The 24,616-nt window shown below is 40.6% G+C and overlaps 1 protein-coding gene and 1 long non-coding RNA gene across 3 annotated transcripts in view; one reads left to right on the top strand and one right to left on the bottom strand.

The window, feature by feature from the left end:
• The window catches only part of GRIN3A (glutamate ionotropic receptor NMDA type subunit 3A), a 72,276-nt gene that overhangs the window by 43,758 nt on the left and 3,902 nt on the right, over positions 1-24,616 (top strand). The window contains exons 4-9 of one of the 2 annotated variants that reach the window (XM_040579487.1): positions 7,366-7,511; positions 8,967-9,082; positions 11,347-11,498; positions 21,035-21,199; positions 21,966-22,039; positions 22,440-22,523. In XM_040579487.1, coding sequence (XP_040435421.1) covers positions 7,366-7,511; positions 8,967-9,082; positions 11,347-11,498; positions 21,035-21,199; positions 21,966-22,039; positions 22,440-22,523 — 737 coding nt within the window. The remainder of the gene's footprint in view (positions 1-7,365; positions 7,512-8,966; positions 9,083-11,346; positions 11,499-21,034; positions 21,200-21,965; positions 22,040-22,439; positions 22,524-24,616) is intronic. The other variant, XM_040579488.1, reaches the window with a different exon arrangement.
• LOC121080983 lies at positions 89-11,488 on the bottom strand. Its single transcript, XR_005825551.1, has 3 exons — positions 11,384-11,488; positions 4,551-4,812; positions 89-229 (listed from the first exon to the last, which is right to left on the bottom strand). It is a non-coding gene; the product is annotated as an uncharacterized LOC121080983 (long non-coding RNA).

Raw genomic sequence — 24,616 nt, 5'->3', positions numbered from 1 at the left:
TGTCAGCTCTCCTGAAATAAATCCCAGCTGAAATAAATCCCGAAAACCCTTGAAGTACTATTAAGAAACAGAGATAAACACACCTTTAAATTCATCACCAGAGTTCTGTTCTTGCAGAGCTTTTTGCACTAGAACACTGCCCAGCAACTCAGTCAGCAGGGCAATCTTCAGAAATTAACCTGCCTACCACAGGCTGGAGTCCCCAGTCTCATCCTTAGCTGTACAGCTTCTGCAACACACAGAGGAGCAGTGCAGGTCTTATCAGTAATTATTAGCACTCACACAGGGACCGTCAGTACAGAGGCTTTATATTTTTAGACAGAGACCTAGGTCACAGTTTTGTTTCATGTATGCTTTTGTTGTAATGCAGAAGAATTAACTGTCAGTACTGGACCATGCGTTTGTTTCTAGATTGAAACTTATTGACTTCAATGCAGCTGTAAGGATTTATGTCTAGTAATGACCTAGCCGAGTTGGATTCAAAGAGACAGGATTTTATCAAAACCTGACATTATCCTGGTAAACCAACAATCGGCTCCACTGACACTTTTCGCAACAGAGAAGAGAGAGTGAGTTTTCAAATGTATTCTGCATACACCACCTCCTGGAGGCCCTGGGAATGTCTCCACTCCCAAGCCTGAACACATAGGACAGTTTCTGAACAAAGCCTCCACCTCCTGAAGTTCAGCTGTGCATTTTCATCTGCTAACATTTGAAATTCATGTGCTTCACTGTGAATATTTTTCTTTTCTTTCATCTCCCCCTGCACCCCATAAATATTCACTAGTTGGTTTTCCAAAATTCTTGCAGACAAGTAGGGAAAAGCCCATGAAAATTGTTTGGATTTTTTGAAATTTCATTTATTTTTTTCTTTTTTCCCCTGAAACTTTACTTAGCACTACCAATTGCATTTGGGTCACGAGAAATCTATTAGCAGCTAGATGACCACTTAAATGTATTGTTACATAAGGCAAGATAAAATGGTATTGCTTCATATGCTGAAGACAGAAGACTCACTGCAAAACAGTAGATCTCTAAAAGCAAGCCAGTTCTTCACAGCAGAGCAGACCACTTAATGCTGCCCCTCTCCAGTGATTAGCCAGTGAAAGATTCTGCACAAGTTTCCCTGGCAGAGATCATGCTGGCACTAACAGCAATTCTGCTGATATACGAGATGTTCATTAAACACTACGCTTGGTGTTACACCAGGTAACCAGCACGGTGTCACAGGGCAGAGCTACTGAAACCTTTTTGTAAGAATTTTTCTTCAGAAGTTGTTGTAAAAGTTAGGAAAGTGTTTTTAGCTATGTTTCCCCTTTCTATACCCTATTAAAGTTAAAAAAGCAGTAGTGTAGGTGGTGGTGGAAGCTGAATCCATGTTAACTCTGCATCTGTCACTGCAGGGTGCAGTCTCTGGCAATGCACTCCACTGCATATTGAGTTGCCCTTTCCTCATTTTCCTCAAAGAATAATCCATGGCATTGAATTTTGGAAAGAAGAGGTTAACTGATTTGGAAAGAAGAGGTTAAAATGATGAAATCATTTTAATGATTTGAGATGCTCATTAGAAATTGAGCTCCTGAAGCATTTTTCCTCCAGCCAGCTATCAAGATGCACAGAATAGTTCTGAATCAGATTCAGTGAGGCAGTTAGAGCATCAAATACTGGGAAAGCATTTCCTAGATTTCAGTCACTTCATTGCTTGTAGAAAATAACCGTAATTTCACTTCCTAACAGTTGCTGTCTTTAGACCTTCATTGTCTCTTCAACAGCTCCCATTAAGCTCAAACTCCCTGGGATGAGAAGGCAATACCATATTGCCTGCTTTTTTGGAGCTGAGACCATCTTTTCACTGTATTTGTATTTTGAACACTTGGAGGTCTTACATACTGCATAAATACATGACAATCAAGTGTGATGCAAACTTCAAAATTATAACAACCAGGGCACTAAGGGGGGAAAAGTCTTTAAGCCAGATCTTCTAGCTTTGCAGCACTGGAAGGTCATACAGAAACCAGAACCTCCTAGAAAGGCCTCAAAACACAACAGCCCAACTTCAGAGTATGTCAAGGTTAACTGCTGGCAGCATCTCATGCATTTTCAGTTTTAAATTCCAACTTGCATAGGAGATTTCTATGCCTGACTGTCTTCAAACCTGAGTCTAGGTGTTCTCAGCCTAGCTGATGGCACTGAATGCAATGGACATACATACATAGATACATACATTACATAAACCGGATTGTGACAAGTAATGCAAAATCCCTGAATTCAGGACTGTATTTTCCTGTTTCTGTTCCTGTGGTTTTATCACATTGGTATTTTCATGCATAATTGGCACTCCAAGCTGTAGATGTATGCAGATGCCCAATTCTTCTCAACATCTTCCCAAGTAAAACAAGTTCTCCACTTCCCACTCAGCAGATGTTTTAACAACAGAAGATAGAAACCAAGAAGGTCTAGAAGTAGGGTGACAATCCAAGGCAACTGGTAGCTGCAGTATTTGATTTTGGCAGTAAACAGCACAAACATCATTCATCTGGTAGCACAATGCTATACAAGGTACATAAGACTCTGAGAAGTCCCAAAGCCTTTCTTGGCACCGCCAGAGAAGCTGGATGTTCTGTAAAGCTCTTGAGTATCCTTAAACACTATTGTAACCTCCCTGACTCAGTGCTGAAGTGACCCAACAACCATTTCACCTCCCCAGCACTTGGAGGCATTCATGTTATCCTTTGTTTTCTTAGACAGTAAGAAAACATTAGCCCTTGTTTGTTTTCTTACCCATGGTATGTTTTCTTGAACAGTGAGACTTGTTCTTGGAAATACCAGCACATCCCATGCATCCCACAGTATATATGGTCCTTAGAGGTCACAAGGACAGCATTGGTGCCCCAATTCCAGAAAGCATACTCACTTCCAAAGCAATTTAGCCTTTCTTCTGCACCTGTATCCTGAACTTCCCAGCAGCATTTCCTAGTCCTCCCACCCAAATGCTCTGACTTCACAGGTGGGTCATCTTCCCAAAACGTACATCCCAGACCTATGCAGCAAGATCGTAAGATCATCTGGTGTTAACATTCCACGGCCCTGAACCTGGGAAGTCAGAGTACTGATTCAAGACAAGTGCTTAACCCCCTCTGGCACTGCATCCCTCTGCTGTGAGGGCTGTCATGACCGGCTCTTGACTTTGCCCCACATACTAACCCAGATCCAAATGGGAGGTGACCATGTGTCTCACAACTTCATACACAACAGCTTTCTCACAGTAGACTTGGGGACATAGTTCTAAGAATTTGAGATGCACATAAGTAGAATGGCCGTTCATGGTATACACTAATGTTTCAGATACAAAACTCAGTTTACTAATATGAAATCCCTCATCTCCAGTATTTCAGCTGCAGAAGTGATATTGTTAGCTGCTAGAGCCTTCACAAGCAACACTAAATAGCTCTTTAACCCCTAAAAAACATGGGCTTTTGAGTATTCCATTGAGATATTTATATAAAGACTGTTACATTGCCCAGGCCATTGTCATTCCCCTACTTCTCCCACTCACCAACTCGGCTAGCATAGTTTGCAGTTCACTGTGGTGCTGTGGTGGCCTTGCTAGCTAGCGTTCAGAGGGTTGGTTACTTGCCACGTGCAGCAGCAACACTTAGCTCCCATGCACTGCAGAGGAAAGTGCACTGCTTGGGACTGCAGTTAGCCTACTGGGTGAGGAGCAATTACTTTTAGGAGCAATGACCCTTTTAAAAAGAACAAGTTATTTCCTTTGCTTCCAGGTCTTCAAAAGGGAGGTCTGTTAGTTAAAGAAATTAATAAAGAGTGGTATATTATCTATACCCATAGCTATATTTACATCTCGTTCAATGAACTGCCAAGCCAGGACTTACTGTCCCCTGAAAGCCTTTCTCTAGGTTAAACCGTGTTCTTTTGATTTGTTGCAGCCATAGACATGTGATTTTGGAGGGACCCTGTAAGGTTATTGAAGCTGAGTGCCAAGAAACTCATGTCTGGACATTGATCTTCAGCTGTTGCATTCATTCACTTTTAAACATACTTGAATTACCAGCAGATCTCCAGGTACTCTACAGATACAAAAAGTGTCAGCAGTTCCTGTGACCATTACCAGCTTTAAAATGGTTATTCACCTTTCACACTGACTGAGCTTTGAATGAAAAAACACAGTAGTGTATAGATAGAAGTGCAGTCTCTACATTGTAGAAAAGCTTGTAATTTTGACAACTATTTCTTCTTAATAAGATAGCTTTTATATTTGCTATTACTGGTAATAAAGCAAGTCTCCTCCAAATTGCCAAAAAAAATCTTTCCCTGACTCTTCAAACTGTGATTTTTCAGAGTTCATGATTTCTCTGCAGCCCTAGGCATTAGGGTTTTGTTATTGGAGTAAAGAAAACAGAAAGACTCTTTCAACATAGGACTTTTAAAATATAAGAAACAAAAGAAACAGAGCATAAGAAACAGAAAAGATAAATTTTAAAAAAAGACAACTAATAAGGCAAGACTCACAGGAAGACTGTGGTATTTACCTGTCCTAGTGGGCCACAGGTATTTCTGGTTTCCATCTTTTCACAGAATCTTCTGTGGAGAGGAATACAGAAAGTAAGAAAGTGCAGTGACAACTGATGAGTCTTGTTTCCATCCTGAATTTTTATCTTCTGTTGAAGCAAGTAAGCCTTCGAAGTTTTAGTAGATTAGCAGTGAAGGTAATGGAGGTAGTCTGTTATCTGCTTTTGGCAGTATTTTATGTTGTTAATCCGCTATTCATATAGGTGCAAGCAAACCTTTTCCCTATGTGGATAAGCATCAGTAAGAAGAAAGTATAAGTTCCAAAAGACATAGAGGATTAGAACACTACTAAGATTTATCCTTCATAAAAGGAGTCAAGGGTCCTACAGCACAGTACTGTCTACTATGAAGAAAATTAGCTGTCCCAGCCAAAATCACAGACACATAATTACACTCAAGAAAAAGCATAGATTAGCATAAGCAGGTAGAGTGTAGGATACGAAGGATCACTACATAACTTCCTTTCATAGACTTTCTAGTACTTCCCACCAGACATATGGTGTTGCTAGAGACAGGATATAAAGCCAGGTGGACTTTTGATCTAATACATTTTCCAATGTTGTCATCATTTGTGATGAAATTTGTCAATGTGCCTGACACTAAGCAAAGCATGGACAGTCCTCAATAAAGCATTTGGGACAGAAAATTACACAGAAGTCCAGTTTAGTAAACTCATCTAGTTTAGTCTTTTGTACTAGCATTTCTCATAGAGTCTTAAATGTGTAGCTAGATGTAGACATTGGTGACAGTCTGGAGTGAGGGATACTTTCCAGTGAAGTGAGGCGTCAGCAGTCTTTATCTGCAGATTCGATGCTGCACTGCAGTTGGCATCACCAGGTGGGCCACAAATATCACAACACTTAAGTTGACTTGGAAGGTGGGAGTATGATTCAGTGTTGAGACTCAGTGGGTTTTTCAGTCTCCTCACTGAAATTGCCAAGAAATAAAACCTAAGAAAAATAGTACTGACTGTGGCAACAGGCTTCTTGGGACATAGAGTGCATGGAGCCCACTCCAAGGTCATTCTTTAAGCAGGTCATTGTCAACATCTTGAGACTAGACCTAGATTTGGGTTGAAAGCATTATGCTGGAAGTCTTCATAATGTATTGCCACAGCACAACTCTCTGTTATGTGTTTTCTGGCACTTGAATGCTGCTTCCACACTTACAGGCAAGAACATTTCCCTCTGCACCCACAATCCTTCTAGCACAGCATCCACTACGGCCATCTCCAGATGGAAGCACAGCCTGCCTTTCTTGTCTTGTAGTCATCCAGACCAAAATACATCAGAAAACGTGCCAAGACTCCCTCCACACCCACAATCTTGTGTTTATGCACAGGTCTCATTCCTGGGTTGCAACGTGGACCAGATCAGCAGAGCACAATGTGGAAAGCACCTGCCCATTTTATAGATAAAAATTACCAGAAATACAGTATATTCATAGCTTCCAGGACATCAAAATACCATCCAAAAGAACTTTTCCAGAGTGAACTAGGTGACGCGTTTCAGAGCAAACATTGATTTCTTTTTCAGACTGAACTGGATGACAGTGCATTTATATCCTACCTCTGTTATTCTTAAAATTATCCATGGAGTCATTGAAGAGAAGAGTGGGAAAGGTCTTTTGTATGGCTTTATGTTGCCCTGCACTCTGTTTTACATAGATGATAATGCAGAGAACCAGATGGACTGGCAGAACACCTCTTTGCTTGATCATTGCAAAGCAGAGCATGGCCATGGTGAGATCACCTTTGCAAGCTGCTGTGAAGACCATGAGCTTCCTGGGAATCAAACAATGCATGACTACTTCAGCCTTAGCTTTATTTGGCTTCCTGTGCTCTGAAAGTTTGACCTTTTAGAGGCCTGCACGTTGCTGAAGGCTTTACAATTAGTATGGTCTTGGCAACACTCAGCCATCTCAAGGAAGTGCTTGGTGTAGCAGAGGACGCTGCCTGACACCTCCACTGCAATTTGGGAATTTCCCACGAGTCACTAAATGCTCAAAAGACAAACAGGCTACTTTAGAAACAGAGGTCTGTGAAACTTGTAAACATGCAAACTACTCAGGGTTTTAATACAGAAGGTGGAGCCAGTTGTGAAATGGAAGAGACACAGAACTGCAAAAATCGTCCGTGTGTGTATAGCCTAGTAGTCAAGCTTACAGCCTGGGCTGTGCTGAGGAGTATTCTTCCTCTTTCTCAGTGCCAGGGGAGACTTCTTGGTGTCCACAACACTTCAGTCCTTAGTATCTCTGTGGAGAATGGCAGCAAAGACAGCAGCGGTCTGTGGTATGGTGTCTGGGCTTCTAGAAATGAAATGGTGGTGCTACCCTTCTGCAGAAGACTGAATCTCATCCTTAAGGATTCAATAAAAGACACTCTGTCAAAACAAACCCAAACTGTGGGTCCTTTGCTGGGTACCTGAAGCCCCACAAAGTGGATCCTGGAGGCTTCTTATAACACTTCCTGAAACATTGAGTGGTTTAAAGACAAATAACCCACGTAAACACCTGGATTGGGGGGTTCAGGGTGTCTGTCTTAAGGCAAATGTTATGACAGTTGAAGAAAATCCTGAGAGTACACAAAGAGGTTAATCAGTCACCTGGTAAGTCTTTTCAAACTTTTTCTGTGATGTGGAAAGCTGACTGCAGGAAAACACCAGAGGGAGGTCTATGAATGCTGAGAATTTCTGGCAGACTGTTCACGCATAAAACCAAGATACCAGACACGAAGGAGGCAAATGACTCTGCTAATCTGTAATTTCATCTCCTCAGCTCCACCACCCATCCCAAGGGTTTCGGTTTGGAACCGTGCGAGAAAGCAGCGCAGAAGACTATGTGAGGCAAAGCTTCCCAGAGATGCATGAGTACATGCGACGGTACAATGTCCCTGCAACCACGGATGGAGTGGCTTATCTAAAGTGAGCCTCTGCATGCAACAGCAGATCTGGTCCCTTGACCAGAATGCACAGTAGTAAGACGGTGATGGGTTCCCCGCTTTCAGTGTCACTTATCCCACGAAACAGTCATTGAAGGGAGTGTGGCAGATAGATAGGGAAGGCACATAGTCACCTGGAGGGAGGGAGACTTGGACAGCAAGGTAGTGTAGCACCAGCTGGAGTGTTTCCAGGTGGAAGCAGTGCTTCACACTAACTGCTAGGGTGTAATCAAGTATGGGCAACATACAAGTCCTGGTAGGTTTCTGTGCTTGGGAGCCCTTCATCAGGTAGTAAGAAACATTCAGAAAAAAACCCATCACAGTCCAAACAAAATCTGCGATGAGGTTCCTCACCATCTTCAGCATGCTGGTAGGAGAGAACATTTTCAGAGAGAAACTGTAAAGCATTTATCATTAAAGTGAGTAGAAGAAGCATTAGACTGGTAAAAAGTAAAAAACACCAAGTCATCTTGCTTTAGCGAATCATGGTATCACTGTGTTTCAGAAACATTTGTGCCTAATGACCTGGGGTCACACAGTTGATTCAGCCTGCCAGGAAACAGGAGAGGTGATAACAAGCTTGAAATAATTCATTTTTTTACACACAGAAGTTGCATAACAGATGGCCTAAGAATTTTTCACCAGAAGTTGTTTCCTATTTATGTATTTTTCCCAGACCCATCCTAATGATAATTAAGACATGTGGCAGTTCCTTTGGGTAAAACTGGAATCAATCCATAGAAATCAATGAAGTAATGTAACTTCACATTAGGAAACCACCCAGACCTTTAAAGTGACAAGAATGGAGGGTGCAGTCCCTGGATCAGATGAGAACAGGCACCACAACTGTTCATTTATATCATCATTTAATGCAAATGTGCTATTCAGAAATTATTATGTTGGTAAAATTCAGTCCTCTGTGTTCATGAAGACTGAACATAGAGGAGAAGCTTATCTGGGTGAAGGAAATTAATTTACTTCATATTTAAGGAGAAAGGAGGAGAAACACTTGAATGAGTTATTTCCTGCATTTTTGCTGTAATGACCGTAGCTTAAACATCACAAAGAAACCAGGACAGCACTAGTATTTTAGCAATTGTTAATCTTTTCCAATAAAGCTTTGTGCTACCTTTCAACTGAGTTGAAGTCTAACATATTGTAGTATTTTCCATCTTTCAGTAGTATTTCATGGGAGCAAAGTAAGTCTTATGCCCATTGTCCTGCTCTAGATGCACAAAGTTTGTATTTTGTGTACAATTCGCCTCCTCAAAATATAAATCAGGTTTTGCATTTTAAATGCAGATGTGCAAATAGCAGTCCCCGGTCTCTGTTTTCATTCAGTAATCTTCCAGAAAACCACATAGATAAACGTTTAGTGAGTATGATTGAGTTTGAGACTGCAGAGTGATTCTGTTGCTGACTCTGATGTTGAACACAGGCATGATCCAGAGAAACTTGATGCCTTCATCATGGATAAAGCACTCTTAGATTATGAAGTATCAATAGATGCTGACTGCAAGCTTCTAACTGTGGGAAAACCCTTTGCCATCGAAGGTAATAATCAGTTTTATAACATGCTGCTCTATTCCTCATGGGTTGAATTTGCTTTATTGTGATTTTGTATTCTCAGTGAAAGTATACAGGTGAAACTGTGGACTCCCTGAAGATTATGGTAAAATTCTCGGTGATTAAGCAGAAAGAAGGTTTCACCCTTTTTGTGGTTTTTGAGCTTTCAGATCACTTGAACCATCTGTTGCCATGCTCCATATAGGAATGATTCCAGACAGTACATCTCAAAAAAGTAGGAGGTACAGTCCATTTCACTGCTCACAATGAAATAAAAGTCGCTCCTGAAGTCAGGCTTTCTTTTTGTAGGCTCACTTCCATTACAGATGTTCAAAACTCAGTGAAGTATGTTCAAAATGCTGTTCTACAGTTTTACTCTCATCTGAAGCAGATGAGTACTGTTCCCATTTTAAAAGTCAGCTTAAGGCTCCCACTGAATCCGTAGCTAATTGCAGCTGAAGAAGGGAGCCTACCATGGCATGCAGCCTCCTGCAGCCCTGGTGTATTAGCAAGGACAGATCGGAAGGCAGCCTGGAGGCAGGGTTGTCTGAAGCTGCTTCCAGCACAGGTGAGCACATTAGCAGCTTTTTGTGATAGATGGCCAATGAAAATGATTGAAGCTCCTTCTTTCCTTGCTTCCAAGGGCAATCACTCTGACCATTCCCATCGCACATTAAAACAATCTCCTTCAGAAATGTTCGAACCTGATTGAGGAAGGCAATACACTAAATGAAGGCCAGAGAAAGCTGAGCATTTTAATCATTTCAGCTACAAGGCACCAGGCATTTTGTAGAACACTCCTTTTTTGCTATACATCATCAGTGTGGAATTCATACCAGAGACCTGAAAGCAATCCATTTTCTTCTTTTCTTTATGTTACCAGGGGGGATAGGTGCTTGGAGAGCTGTTCAGGCTGTAGCAGGATTTGTGTGTGTGCAGCTGTGTGTTTCACCATGCGCATGCAACCTGATAAATCTTCCATTTCAGAAAGGTCAGCTTTACTGAAGTAAACCATCAGCTTCCACAACTTTGAATCAAGTATCAAGTAAATCAGATTTCAATACAGAAAAAACAAATAAACCCCAATCTATATGTCTTTACATAACTGGACTTCACATCACCCTATTACAAAACACTTAGATATGCTGAAAATGTGGTATTCATGAACCCTAGCTATGCCTTCTATGACACTAGTCCTTTAGTATTAGCAAATACATCCAGATGCAAATATAGATACAATGTACAAAAATTAGCAGCAAGGGAGACTATTGGCATTGTACGTATGCATATCACCACATCACTTTGCATGATTAAAAAGCAAGCCACTCAGCAAATTTATCACTTATGTACATTTGTGGGGGGGGTTTTGTTTCTTCCTTGTTGTTGTTTTTTTAAAGGAAACTGAAATTCTGAATTCTGAACTGAAAAACAAAAATCCACAGTGGGCTAGAAAGGAATCTCTGCAGGCAGTTGCATGTCTTCCAAGCATGAATTGTATTTGTTTTTCTAAAGTCAAAACCCAGATACTGCAAACTAAAAGACCATATTTAGAGTTACTGAATCCATTTTCACTTACGCTAAGCCCTTTAACAGAACTTTAATGTGGTAAAAGACAACGGAGGCTAAAAACTGTATTTATGGCCATCTGAAGGTCTGTGTCACTGCCAGAGCAAAACTGCATGAACAGAAAGCATAGCCCCTGGGCTTTAAATTGCTGTGTGACAACAGTACAGGCTGCTCCAATATACATTTACATGCACACAGCTCCTCATCAGAAAATACATAGGAAGAAAAGAAAAAGTCACACCCGACACCACAGTCACATCCATTGCTCTAAAAGTGTAAATGGATCACAGAATGGTTAACTTGCCATTCAGGCCTTTTCACATTGCTAAAATGAGGTAAAAAAGAAGAACCCATAGCACGGACATGTAAAAGACTGTTTGTAGGGATGAGAGATTTATTCATCTCTCTGTACTGCCGTCGTAAGGTTTTGAACCTCAGATTTTACATACTATTTTTCTGGCCTTCATAATTTTGAATTTGCATATTCTGTTTGTATTAGGCTACTTTACACAGCAAAAAGTCTCATCTCGCCATTCTCAGTTCGTGGTAAGCCAGCATCCAGATTTGAACTGGCTTGCTGATCACCAACTTGATCTGTGATGCTGGCAGTTGATAGCTGAATAAAATGAACATACTTTAGCAAAAAGCAAACAAGAGAAAGATGATTGTACTGTTTGTCCTTATAGGATATGGTATTGGTCTTCCTCCCAATTCTCCACTCACCTCAAACATCTCTGAACTGATAAGCCAGTACAAGTCCCATGGTTTCATGGATGTTCTGCACGACAAATGGTACAAGGTTGTTCCATGTGGGAAAAGAAGCTTTGCGGTCACGGAGGTAAGTGATGAACCTGGGTCACATAAATGAGGATTTGCTCTTAAGTTGCTAATTATTTCCCCTCATTCACAATGTGCAGTAGATGTACACCCATGACAGAGATGGTCTGCAGCTGAAGGGAGACATTAGGCTTCAAAAGCCAGAGATGCTAAGCCCAGCAGTGTTCAGATCAGAGCACAAGAAAAACATCAAAAAGGCTATGCTGCCAAGTTAGGCATGCAGAGCATGCATCAGAGAGCACTTCTGGAGACAATCAGGGCATGTAATGTAGCACTGAAAAAAGAGATCTGGCACACTGCACAACAAACCTATCTGATTACACTCAATGGTGTGTATCACCATCTAGAGGATCTGTCAGTGGTCCTGGACCATCTCACACTGGAATGATAGCTAAAATATCTAACACAGAGGCCAAGAGCAAAAGAAACAGAAAGAGTAGGAACTTAGTACAGCCCACATTTCAAATATAACCCTGACCACTTCCTAAGGTGGGTGGCAGCTACTTGTACCAAAGACAGGATTTCAGTCTAGAAATGGTCCACTAAGATACCATGCTAAGAACAGAAGAGAAGCAGGTCTCATATCTAAGTAGATCTGCAGAAGACAGAAGTAAATCTCCATGGATTTAAGTCCTGGTATCAAATCAGAGGAGTTATGCCAGCTTGTGGAAGCTGAAGGTGTAGGCCGTTATTTATGAGAAAAAGACTCCTCTTATTAGAATAGCAGGTTTTCATCAAATTCCCTAGACTGTCAAATATAAAGAGATAAAGTACTGAGGAATCAAAAGATCCAGCAATGCCTGAAGCATAGAGCATACACTTTTAGCTCAAGGTCTTCCAAAAGACGTAGGTTACATATTCTCACTGGTAGAAAACACGCAGCTAGCAGCATGCCGTCTCCTCAGAGTGCTCAGCCAAATATCAAATCAATTCTGTGTTCCCCAGGGAAGTGGGGCATGACCATTTTCCTTAAAAGAGAAGGCCAGTGTCCTAGGGCTCTGACTCCCACTCTTGAATGGTCACTTGAGCATCTTGTCTGCAACCTTTTGACTGCTGACTAAATCACTAAAAAACTAGCATTTTTTACATACAAGACCAAGAAAATCTTTACTTGATTACTTTAATACATAGATTGTTGGGGTATTTCTGCATGTCTTACTACACTTTTTACTTTTTCATTAAGACTGTATGAGTATAAAAGAGGTTATATTTTAACATCAGACACTCATAGAAGAAAATTCAATTTATTCAACTTATCAATTATATTTTTGTGTGTGTGTGATTAATTCAACACAAGAAAGCATGTTTACACAGAAGTATGTGTTCACTGCTCTTTCTGATCTAGCTTATCTGAAGATTATATTACCATCTAACAAGACATGTATCTGGGGAATTTCCTTTTTTACTGTAGCTGACACATCTGTTCCTGACAAGCACTTCATTCAATGACCTCTTTTACTCTACATTTTAACACAATCTTTTGAACTATTTCCTGAGAAAATTGTCAGGTGGTAATGGAATTAATTACCACAACTTTCTTAAAACTTAGAGACAAACTTATCTTCTTAGCAATTTCCCAGTGATGAGATGTAAGGAGCTTCTTCTGATCATGAGGTCTTACTCCAGTAGCTGTATCCAGGGCTGTATTCTCTGTATTCCTAGAGAAATAGTTAAGACACAGAATCAATTCTAAACATCTTACAGTTAAAAAAAAAAAAAAAGGCTTTATTTAATATTGGGTTTCTCCTAGAATATATAATTGCTCCTTTAAGCCAGTGGTCTCTAGAGTCGGGTGCATGAGACAATCCACTGGGTTGCAGGAGGAAAATATTAGAAGTCTAGTAATACAAATATATATTAAAAAATTATAAAGAAATATACATGTATGGGGGTGTGGGTGCACGTCTAAAAGTTACTAGTAGAGGTATGTTATCAAAAAAGGTTTGGAAACCACGACTTTTAGCCTTGGGATCTCCAGACTGTCTTTTTCTGCCATAGCAAATACTGTCAGAGAAAAAAACCCTTGGCTGGGCAAACTGCAGAAGGCACAGTATAAAACCAATTGGATTTGTCTTTTTGTGGAGAAAAGCAAACATGAGCAAAGATAAAATAAAACTTGCATTCAAACTGGAGAGAAAAAAAATCTGATAAGCAGCATGTAATTTTTACAGTTACTCTTCTGAAAACCCTTTGCAATTTAAAAATATGGGGAAAACCATACTATTTTCCTGCACAGCTATTGCTAGTACATTATCTCTGAGGCAAACCTAGTTCTTTGGCTTACCTAGATTTTCATTCACCCCTTAATGTTCAGTGAGGCAGTACTGGGAGTCATTGGTTTCCAGGTAAGCCTTAAACTTCCCTGTGTTCATGGCATGAAAAAATAACGACGTGGCTTAAGTTCTCAAAGATTCCTCAAGACCTACCAACAAAGGGAGACGAGGAGGGAAAAAAGCTGCTCCAGTCTGAAAAGAAAATTAAATTTTGTCACATGAATAGTCCCATGGAATTCCTTTTTTCTCAATGTTGAATAAGTTTTAAGCACAGGGGTTTAAGCATGAGATCACAGCTAGAATACATGCTATACTTTCAAGTAATTCAGTCTTTCGAGTGTAACCTCCATGTGATGGCCAGAAAGAAAGGCAGGTCTAGCTGCTCTGGGACTGGCTATCTGACTGCAGTCTTTGTTTGATCTTCAGTTGTGCTAAGCCAACATGCATAGTCGAGTTTTTCTCCAGAGGCCAAGGTCCAATAAGCTGGTTCAGGTGACTGAACTGAAGGACTCTTAAACCAGTCACTGAAAGACTTTGTCTTTGAACAGATCCTCATGTACTCAAAGGCTTTATGCAATCAGAAGGAGTGAGCAGAAATAAAAGACCACTTTTAATTCTGTGCTGTTGTGGGGTAAGCACTGGCAATTCCAGATCTTCCTTTTCTGGAATCCTTGTACTTCTACTGCATCTCCCATGAGCATCCCTTCCTCTTCATCCCCTCCTCTCAGCCAAGAACTTGCAGATTTTGGAACTTGCAGTATCACAGCTGGGACAAATTTACTAAACTAAGGGGGCCAAGCAGTGGATACTCTCTAAAGCATAGCTTTCCCCTTTCTTTGTTACATAAAGAAGCATGGGAATTCTTGGTCTTATCTTTATGTCAGTTTGTAGCCTTTACTCCTGTACAGCCCAGAAACCTGTTACTTAACTCCCTGCGGTCAGTCACAGTAACATTGAACGGCTTCACTGAAGTCTGGGCAATGTTCAACACAGAAACAAGATAATTTAGCTTCTAAGTAGGTAGTTATTCACATGGATTATACACTAAACTAGACACTTTTGATACCTAGAGTAAGGCTTTGTATTTTTCTATGTCTTTTTGATAAATTTGGTCTGTGACACTCTGCACCTGGTTACCAAGATTAATGACCCAAGAACGGGAATATATGTAGGTGAAATATCGATCGGTATAGTCCTTAAATCGGTGAAATATCTATTGTCATTACCTCTTTAGGCTGTACCTGATTCTTATCCACCTGCCATTGCTGCCCACCAAGGTTAATTTTTTCTTTATATTTGTTTTGGGATTCATCTTCCTAGTCATCATTTTTTTCTAATCTTACACTGGGAAATCATACTTCCTGTGGCAGAACTCACTGCTAGCTCTTTCCATCTCTCTATCTGGCAGCACTTTGCTCATCCTAAATTGTATTTCAAAACAGTTGTCTTGGAAAGGCATGATTCACACTCGGGCTGGAAAATTTGCAGTGACTCCTCAAGCTAAGAAACCAAGCAAAGATGAGTTTGAAAGTGCAGAGGTCAGTAGGGCTTCACTCCATTGTTTTGTATGAACCTCCTCAGCAAAAGCACTTGCCCAGGCATCTTACTCTGGCCAGCACCCATGGGATCATTCACAGGGGATGCAGCTAACTGAAACTTGGGATAAATGGCTGCAGTGAATTGCATTTTACCTTCTCTATCACAAGTAATTGCTGGTAGCAGTGGCTGTTCACGCTGATTGCTAGTCGCTAGTGATATCACTTGAGCACTCTTCATTTAAAATTATCATACTTTAGTTTCAAAGGAATTTCTTTGTGGTAAATTTGCTAAGTCCCTACTTAGAGCAGGGCGTGGTGCAGGAGGGGAGTGGGGCTGGCAGAGTTATATTTGCACAGTGTACACAATCAGTGTCATTCATTTTCAATTTGCACACAAAACAATTAGCCTTTCCTCTACACTACTGATTTTCTTACTAAGGCCAGTTCAGCAGGAGCCAGACTCCGAGGCCTTTCCCCTCCAGCACGTTAGCTCCACCCAAGCTCGGGAGAGACTGCAAATTCTTTCTGTGGCATTTTTGGGAACCAAAATACAGTGAATTGGCAGCTTTGCAACTTTCTGCTCATGATAGCAAAACAGCTATGGAAGGAACTAAGGCACTATGACAGCAGGCAGAGTGGATAGCCTGAACAGCCAAGTTGCCTGTCAGCCGTGGTTTTGACTGTTCAGACCAGGCGGTAATGATCAGGGCAGGGCGTTTCGGAGGTTAGCTGGCACACCATGGTTTCTGAAGATGGTATGAAAGAGAAAGGTCCCTCCTGGACAACAGAGCCAGGGGAACCATGTTTTGAGTGTCCTGGAAATGAGTAACATATTTAGATTCACCTGTCAAAATGGGGGGGTGGGGGGGTGGGGGGGGGGGTGGGGGGCGGGGAAGTTCGGGAAGTTCACTATTTAAGGAGACAAAGTTGTTATTCCCAATTCACCAGTCTGTGGTATCACAGAAGCGGACATTTCCTCAGCACCTAATTCAGATGACAAGTATTGTTTTTTCCTCCTACTAAAGACAGGGCTTGGAAAATGGCTAAGTTGAAAGAAAAAGACTTACTTTTTCCAGATCTGTGCAAAAGTCCTCACAGCAAGAGGAGAAAGGAACTTGTTTTGCTAATGTAAGACAATGATTTACAGTATCTTAAAATCTGGCATTTGAAACATTAAAGCTACAGTCACCAGTCTTTGCTAAGGATAATCTCCCTGAAAAGGCTAAACTTATATTACTTCAGTGCTACTTCTTTGATAGCACAGAAAGTAATACAAACATATAATAAATAAATAACAGTGTCTCTGCAGCTACAAGAAATGCCATAATCTGGAAAGAGGCACAGGTTTTAATACTACTTAGTTATCTAAATACAAGCATCAGCATGAATAGGATTTTGCAAACCTACTGAGAAGCCCAAATGAGTTTCAAAACCAGCCCTTCATATCCATTTATCCCTGGTATAGCTGGAAGAAATTCCTTCTTCACAGAGGTGCTGCAAAATTTAACTTTTTGATCTCAGCAAAGCTTTTTGAAATCCTTGTGGGAAAAATGTTATCAAAAAGGATAGCTTATTATTATAGCTTAATACACACATGATATCCCTATTTAGTGTTTGAGTTCAGCAGTGTGTAGCAGCAATACCTGTGCTGTGCTGCCAACCTGCAAAGTATCCACAAAAATCTTCAGAGCCTTCAAATTAGTCAAAGCTGGACCACAGGTGTATTTGATGGCTTATTCACTGTTAGTACAACCAGGGAGAGTAAAGCATTTACAGTCTCTTATAGCAGAAAGTAAAGCATGAAATCCAATAATGAAATCAGAGTGTTGGGTTTTGTCTCTACTTCCCCCTTCAGAAAGAATGCAAATATCGCACTCTGTTGTCTGCATCCCCTTCCTTCTATTCAGAGCCCCCAAAAAATCATATAACGAGAGGAGACAACAAGAAGTGTATAGGTAGCAATTGCAGAAATGGGTTGATAAATCAGGAAAGTCTCTCCAAGGATATCTGAAAAGCACTTCTGTTCTTGTATTTTTGGTTTTCAGAAAATGCTGATTTCCCAGTTTGCAAGTGGCAAATAACTTAGAGGCTGTTGCCAGTGTAGTGCTTAGCACCCATTAGCTGTAATCATCACAGGATTGTCTGTGGTTGCTTATTGTTTTGGAATCACAACGTGGGCAGAATTGAGTTCCTTCCCCCTAAATTACCTCCTGAATTTAGGATTACAAAGTTGAAGCAAGGACTGTATTTTTGTCCTGGGTTAATAGAGAATACACCACACTATGGGCTTTTATGCCTTAAAAAAAGAAAGCGGGGGTGGGGGGGGGTGGGGGGGGGGGGGTGGGGAGGGGGGCTGTGTGTGCAGGGAAGAAAAGAAGATATTGCAGTTATAACAGAGAAAGTTATGGATTGGTTTTCCATTACCAGCAAAGACGTAACACACACATCTGACCCCAACTGCTTCAGAGGAGAGGAAAGCAGTGATACAGAGAATCCAGTTTATTGCTGTTCCTTCCAAATATATCCTATATATGCACCTACAAATACATACACAAACTACAAAATAAGTAGTAGAGCTTGCTGCTCTGATACTGATCAGCATGAAGCTATGAAATGAGAGATGCCTCTTAGATGGTTTCCTTTGCTATTTAACATTTGTCTCCAGTAATTATGAACAGCTGATAAATTGCCTTTTTACAATGGTATGTAAATGTGCTGATATTGCTACAAATGATCACTCCATACACTGTAAGATACACTGTGCTAATTATTTCTCCCCTACTTTGTTTCCCCACTTGATTTAGTATTGAAAATTTCCCTCCGCTGTGCAGTCTTTATCAGGCAGCTCTTTTGAGGCCTTATCTTCTTTATTGCTAGATGAAATATTATTGATGCTTTGTTTTGGCATTTCTTTTCCTAGGTAAAGATGTCTTGTTTGGGACAATTTCAAAAGCTATCCATTACAAGTGAAAAACAGTTCTGAGATGCCAGTGCTGGAATTTCTTTCATCTGTTTCTAGGGAAGGTAGAAAATGATTCTGCAGAGCTGACAGGACAGTGAGCCAGACCATCATCAGCATAAATCAGAGCAGCTTTACTGAAGACAAGGGAGTTATTTTTCATGTAAGGAGCTGGCTAAGTGTTCTCTCTGCAGCAGTACTGGAGTGGCATCAAACACTGACCTCAGCCTGGAGGAGAAATCTCACACATGCAGAAATCCCCACTGCAATTGCCACTGTGTCTTTTTTTAATTATTATTTTGAATGGCTCGAGTTTTATTGTACTCTTTTAAACCTAGTTCCTATTCTCAGAGCCATATGTATGTTCCCTACCATACAGCAACCTAACACTAGCATATCAGGCCTCCTTACTGATCTCCCCTGCCTTTGGGGACTTTTGCATTAATTCCTAAGTAGCCGCTAAGCAAAAGGACCTCCACCCAGCTGATTCACAGGTTCCTGCTGCTGAGGGAGTTCATGGCAATGCCCACCCACAGACTTGTTATTATGTGTGATGCCAAACAGGAGTAGCATGGTAGCATATATAGATAGGTGTGTTCCTCAGATGACTCAGCAAATCTATTCCTTTTTAATTATTATTCTATTTCTCAGTCAATTTATTCTTATAATTACTGTTAACTCTAAATCTCTAAGGAAGTTTTTGCATACTTGCCTTTGGACATCCTTTTTGGGAAGCAAGCGATTTGTATTAATGCTTCTTGGAGAATTAGCAAAAGCATATTTAACTAGTATGTTCAGCTAGTATGGACAGCAGTCTTTCTGCTTCTTACAGGTACTTATATGTGCTGAATTCAGTGATGGGCCATACCGAGGTCTTGGCTCTAAAGAACTCTGAGAATAAGGTCAGACTTGGGGCGTCATTCTGCTTTTATGCAACCTGGGCTAGAAGTAGGGCTTCACTGCTAATTAAAAGAAACAGACCAAGTAACACAGAGCTCCAGTCAAAACACTTCATTTTTTGAGCAGTTTACAGCATTATTACCTGTGATTTTTGTGTCACCCTCCTTTCCCCTAACTGGAAGGACAAAGTATGGGACAATAGGTTCTTGCCAAAAAGAAATTCAAATGCTGAGAGGAAAATTTTGCTTTTAGGTTGAACTGATGCACTCTCAGCATCAGAAAACCCTTGTGCCAAGACTTTTGACACCCTGCTACCCAGAATCACTCTATGGTGGTTTCCCACTTTCCTTTCCAGGCTGCAGTAAGTTTCTTTAGAAATTACTTTTACACCCCCATTATACCCTTCAACACCCTCACTTGAAGTGTTTATTCACTGGTTTTAAAATTCTTTTCCCAAAAATTCTGCTCAGTGTGCTTCAGGGCAAGCAGGTTGATCTCAACAGAGAACCCCCAAAATAAGAGTTCATTGTCAGTGCCACATGCAAAAGTTCTCACTCTGCTAGGTGTCTGAAGCTCTGTTCTTGTTAAAAATCTGTGATATGCTAGCTCATATTGTGTTTTAAAGAATGGAAACCAAATATGAAAACTTAAAGAGAGAAATACTGCTCACCATCGCCCAACCAAAGTACACAAAAGGACTTTCAAGCCTCCAGCTTCAATGGACTCATCACTAATCAACTCTTTGGCTTAAAATGACTTCATAACAAGATTTTTCAAACATTCTGTGATTTATCTTTCAACTAAATCCAACACAGCTATAGTCATAACAACGCACAAAGCACAATCCCCACCACCACGCACCCGTCAAACAACACAGTGAAGGAACACACAGGTTCATTATCCAGGCTGATAGCATATCAGGTATCATCTCCTGATGCACAACCTAGCCAAGAAATTTTCTTCTTTTTTTTCTGACTTGGGGAATAGCATTCTTTAATAGGCAGAAGCAGAACTTGTATTCTTGGTAATACTTCCAAGTAGTCTGTGGGCAGTAACTATAAGCAAAAGATTTTAGTTATTGATAACTCATAACTGAGTTATGGAGGCATGAGAATAAAGGTACTAAGGTTATACATAACATGCAAACTGGACCCACCCATTGAAGTGCAGGTGTTTGTGGTACAGATTGCTGCTGCACCTGGCGGGTTGGTCTTCAGACATGATTAGTACCAATAAGAGACTCAATTAAAGGCTTCCTGCCTTACACGAAAAGGGTGGGTTGGCAGAGCAAGGTGAGAGTGTTCCTGGTTTTCGTCATTGCAGTCCGGGATCCTAACAAATGCAGTTTCAGTCCTGTTAATGTAGGGAGTAGAGAGGTGCCATGTTTGTGCTCCTACTTCAAAACATTTTCTCCATGACCCTTCAACAAGGGTAAAACACAAAAAGGGGAAGTTAATGATCAAATCCCAGAAAATACAAAAAAGACCCAGAAAAAGTGGTCTTAGCTCACTGCTGATGAAGGACTTGCTCAACAGTTCATTGACTGTATTCTGTCCAGCAGTATTTGCTTTTACAAATGCAAAGACACCACAAATACTGGATTCTTGTACATGTTCAACACTTAATCTCATTAGAGAAACAACACAAGGAAAAAAATTCCCTGATCGTTGTCTGATTCTCATTCCCAACACAGGTCCTTTGTCTGACTGAATGCTGAGCTTTCTGCAGCACAGAAAGGCTTTGTCATAAACCATATCCAGACTATTCCACAGTATTTCACCACATTCCAAATGAGAAAACAGAAGCATCTGTTAAAATAACACTAACAGCCTACTTCGTCGACTTCCCCTTTTGATTTTTTTCACAGACACTGCAAATGGGCATCAAGCATTTTTCTGGGCTCTTTGTGATGTTGTGCATTGGGTTCGGTTTGTCCATTCTCACTACCATTGGGGAACACATTGTGTACAGACTGGTCCTACCACGAATCAAGAAGAAATCCAAGATGAAGTACTGGCTCCATACAAGTCAGGTACGTATTCTGAAGGAACCCTGTGAAAGTCATGTGGCTGATTATGAAAGCCTGGACAAGAATAAGGTATAAAGGTTGTAAGAGCACTGATGACTGGCATTTGAGGTGTAACAGCAGCTTCTGGAATTTGAGGAGGCTTACTTAATGAGGGAATGAGAAGCATAGAGGAAGCAGTTCAAATATTCACAACTGCAAAGCCTACAGAAGGGACCTTTCCATTTGCACTTGAACCTTACAGCTCTTTTGGACACCAGAAGCAACAATATCGTTGCCCTGAACCAGCTAACCAGAATGCTTTATGTCACTGCACAGGTCCCCAAACTTTTGATGCATGCAGGAAGTGCTGGGTAACCTCCTTCATTATTCTAGGGAAAATAATGGAAGAAAATTGCTGTGTTTGCTGTAAAGAAAGAGGTTACTTTGCAGCAAAAGACACAAAAAGGAAGAGATTCTAGGCTTTAAAGCAACACAACAAAAGAGATCTTTTAGAAAGTAAGGAAGTTTACCAAGATCCACTTTTTTTCTGAGGAATTTCAACACCAAGGATTGTTTGCAAGCTATTCATCAACCTTTCAGATTGCCCTTCCTTAGGAAAACACACGAAAATAAATCTGTTGTAATGACAAAGCACAGACGTTCCTTATATCCTTGAATGTGCAAAATAATTTATGCTCAAGTCCATCACACAAAACCCAAATCGTTTACCTATTTATGAAGCTATCCTTAATCTTCCTTTTACTAATTTATTTTCTTCTTTTCCATCCAGAGATTACATCGTGCTCTTAACAGTTCATTTATTGAAGACAAACACCAGTCTAAGACAAAACGAGTAGAAAAGAGGTAGGAAGTTTTGCATGCCTTAAAGCACAAACTACAAAAATTACTTTGAAATTAAATGTTCTGTCTGGATATCTACTTATGAGTTCTATTGCACCCCAAAAATAATAGGAAACAAGACAGAATAGACATGGGAGGGAGGCAGAAATTAATTCATTGTTTCCAATAGAAAGTATTAAATTTTATATCTTTTTATTTCATGATTTTGCATACAGCTAATAAAAGCACCCCCATTCTAAATAATGGCTTTGCAGTTAAGTCCACTGCCCTTGTTTTCAGGTAATTAATTACTCACATACTAAAGCACTGGCAGATAACTAGGGCCCTGTGAGATAGCTTCAGAGTCAATGAGAGATCAGGAAGTATGTATGTTAGAAACTTTTTCAGCTTTCTTATTTTTCAGAATGAGAAATAAGAACGCTGAGAAGAGGAAAATGCAGTCCTTTCAGAAACCTCTGTCTCAAACAACTCCTGTTGGAGAAAAAAAGTAGGTAACCTTGCCTTGCTTTCACAGCCTGTCTTCTGAAGACCATCTTATCTAGAGCTACCGGGAACACAAGGCATTTTATTAGAACTCTGTATTTGCTCAGTAGCTCAAAATTATTAGTGCACTTTTTAAGGACACAGGCAGCAGTATTGCTTTTCTACACATACATTTCAGCCACAGACTATGTGTGTCTGAGTCTTCCAGGCTGTTGCTAAATACGTGGCATGACTGAAACCCACAGGTGTAAATGTATGTTGTGTTTAGTTTGTTATTCCTGCACTAATGACAGCACATGTAAGAAGTAAGCTTTGATTTAAAGAATGAAGCCAAAATTTCTTAGTGACTAAGTATCCTTTATTGGCAGCCGTGGATGCACAGGGGATCCTTCCGCCTAACGTGCATGTTTAAGGTTGCTAATCATTCCATATTTATACAATGAAATAATGATTATTCAACTAATATCCATATTCATTATCTAATCCCACCTACCCTCGCTTCGTATGTTAATTAGCTTATCAGTCCTTCACGCTTGCACAAATTCTTCCAAGAATTGTGGGCAGGGGTCTCCGAGATGTGGGCAGTGGTCTCTAAGAGGAAGGCCGTAGGTCTTCCTCATGGTGTACTTTTCACCTCTTGCTCATTATGTGATGGTCTTACACATTTGCAGTGTTCTTATCAGTCTGAGGTAATTTATGCCCTTGCGGGCTATCTGCTTTTCTTGCGTAATTGTTTCTTTTACCCTTATCTGTGCTTTCCTACTGGAGTGTAGTGCTAAAGTTTTAACATAGGTCAGCAGATAGGCAGATGCCTAAACAAAGGATAACAGAACAGACACCAAAGCTAGAAGAGTAACATATGGCGGTACATGATATCTACAATTGTTACAGTGGTTAACGAACATTATAATGGTTATTCTTTAATTCTATTCTAAAGTTAGTTCACACTACATCAGCTTCTAGAATGCATATATACAAAGAGGTATATAAAAGTGCATGCAGTTGCTTTCCTCTGGTCATTCTTTCACCTTCTTGCCCCCAGAAAACCCACACTGCGGCACCGGCTTGCACACAGCAGCTCCTCGCTTTTGATCTTTGAACAGGAGTACCAGGAGCTGACTGGTGCAAAACATTTCCTCCTCCTACACCCTCCTCACTAGGTGGTAGCATTTACGCTCCCACAACCTGAGACACTAACGTAGCTGCGGGAAGAGTCTTCCAGAAGAGGGGGCACTCTGTATCTTCGATGATACAAAAAGCACCAGCTGTATTATGTGCCAGATACTGAGCAGTGCAAAACTTCTGTAACACAAGGAGATGACCACAAGCCCCACAGAGAATGGCTTAGAAAAAGAATCACACAAATGTTCTTTTAACATTGAGAGTGAAGATGTGCTGCTGCCCAAAAACTTCTGCCTACACAGCATCCAGCCCATGTGTGTGTGTGCGCACAGCCACCCACCATACTTGCTCTTCTCCTGGTCTGAGCTGCTGTTTGGACAGAATTATATTGAATTTAACTCAAGACACCTAGCAGCATGGTGCCCAGCTTGTCATGAATACTGATGTGGCAAGGTACAACCCATGGCTCTAAAATCAATTGTACTACTACACTTTCTTCTACTGCTGGGGACTGTGGAATTATTAAAAGCACTAAGATATATAAAAGAGGTGGAAAGAATTTGTATTATGCTACTGCTACTTTCCTCACAGAAGAAAATCTACGTTTTTTCAGGCCATGACTTTCCAAAAACTTGGAGCTGCTCAGCACCAGTAGCCAAATTGTAAAAGGTTTTATTTATTTGATGAAACTGAACTGTTAATTGTGGACTCTGGCCTTTGTTAAAACCACCGGCCCAAATCCCCACACAAAAGCACTACTGCCAGCAGCAGCTATGTCAGTTACTAACAGTTTATCAAAAAACTGTGTTTTGATTTGCGAGAGGAAGGAAAAATGTATCGAAAATTATGGATTAATTATATGAAATTCAGAAATATTTACAAAACAAAGGGCTGCAGCTTCTCTGAGACATGCACTTCTGCTCCAAAACAAGTTGGTAACACTGGCTGCCCAGGACCATGGGGACCATGGGGACC

This window comes from Falco naumanni, chromosome Z (assembly GCF_017639655.2).
Source record: "Falco naumanni isolate bFalNau1 chromosome Z, bFalNau1.pat, whole genome shotgun sequence".
Classification (NCBI taxonomy): Eukaryota; Metazoa; Chordata; class Aves; order Falconiformes; family Falconidae; genus Falco; species Falco naumanni.
Note: the sequence above shows the minus strand (reverse complement) of the source record. Positions and strands in the feature narration are given on the sequence as shown.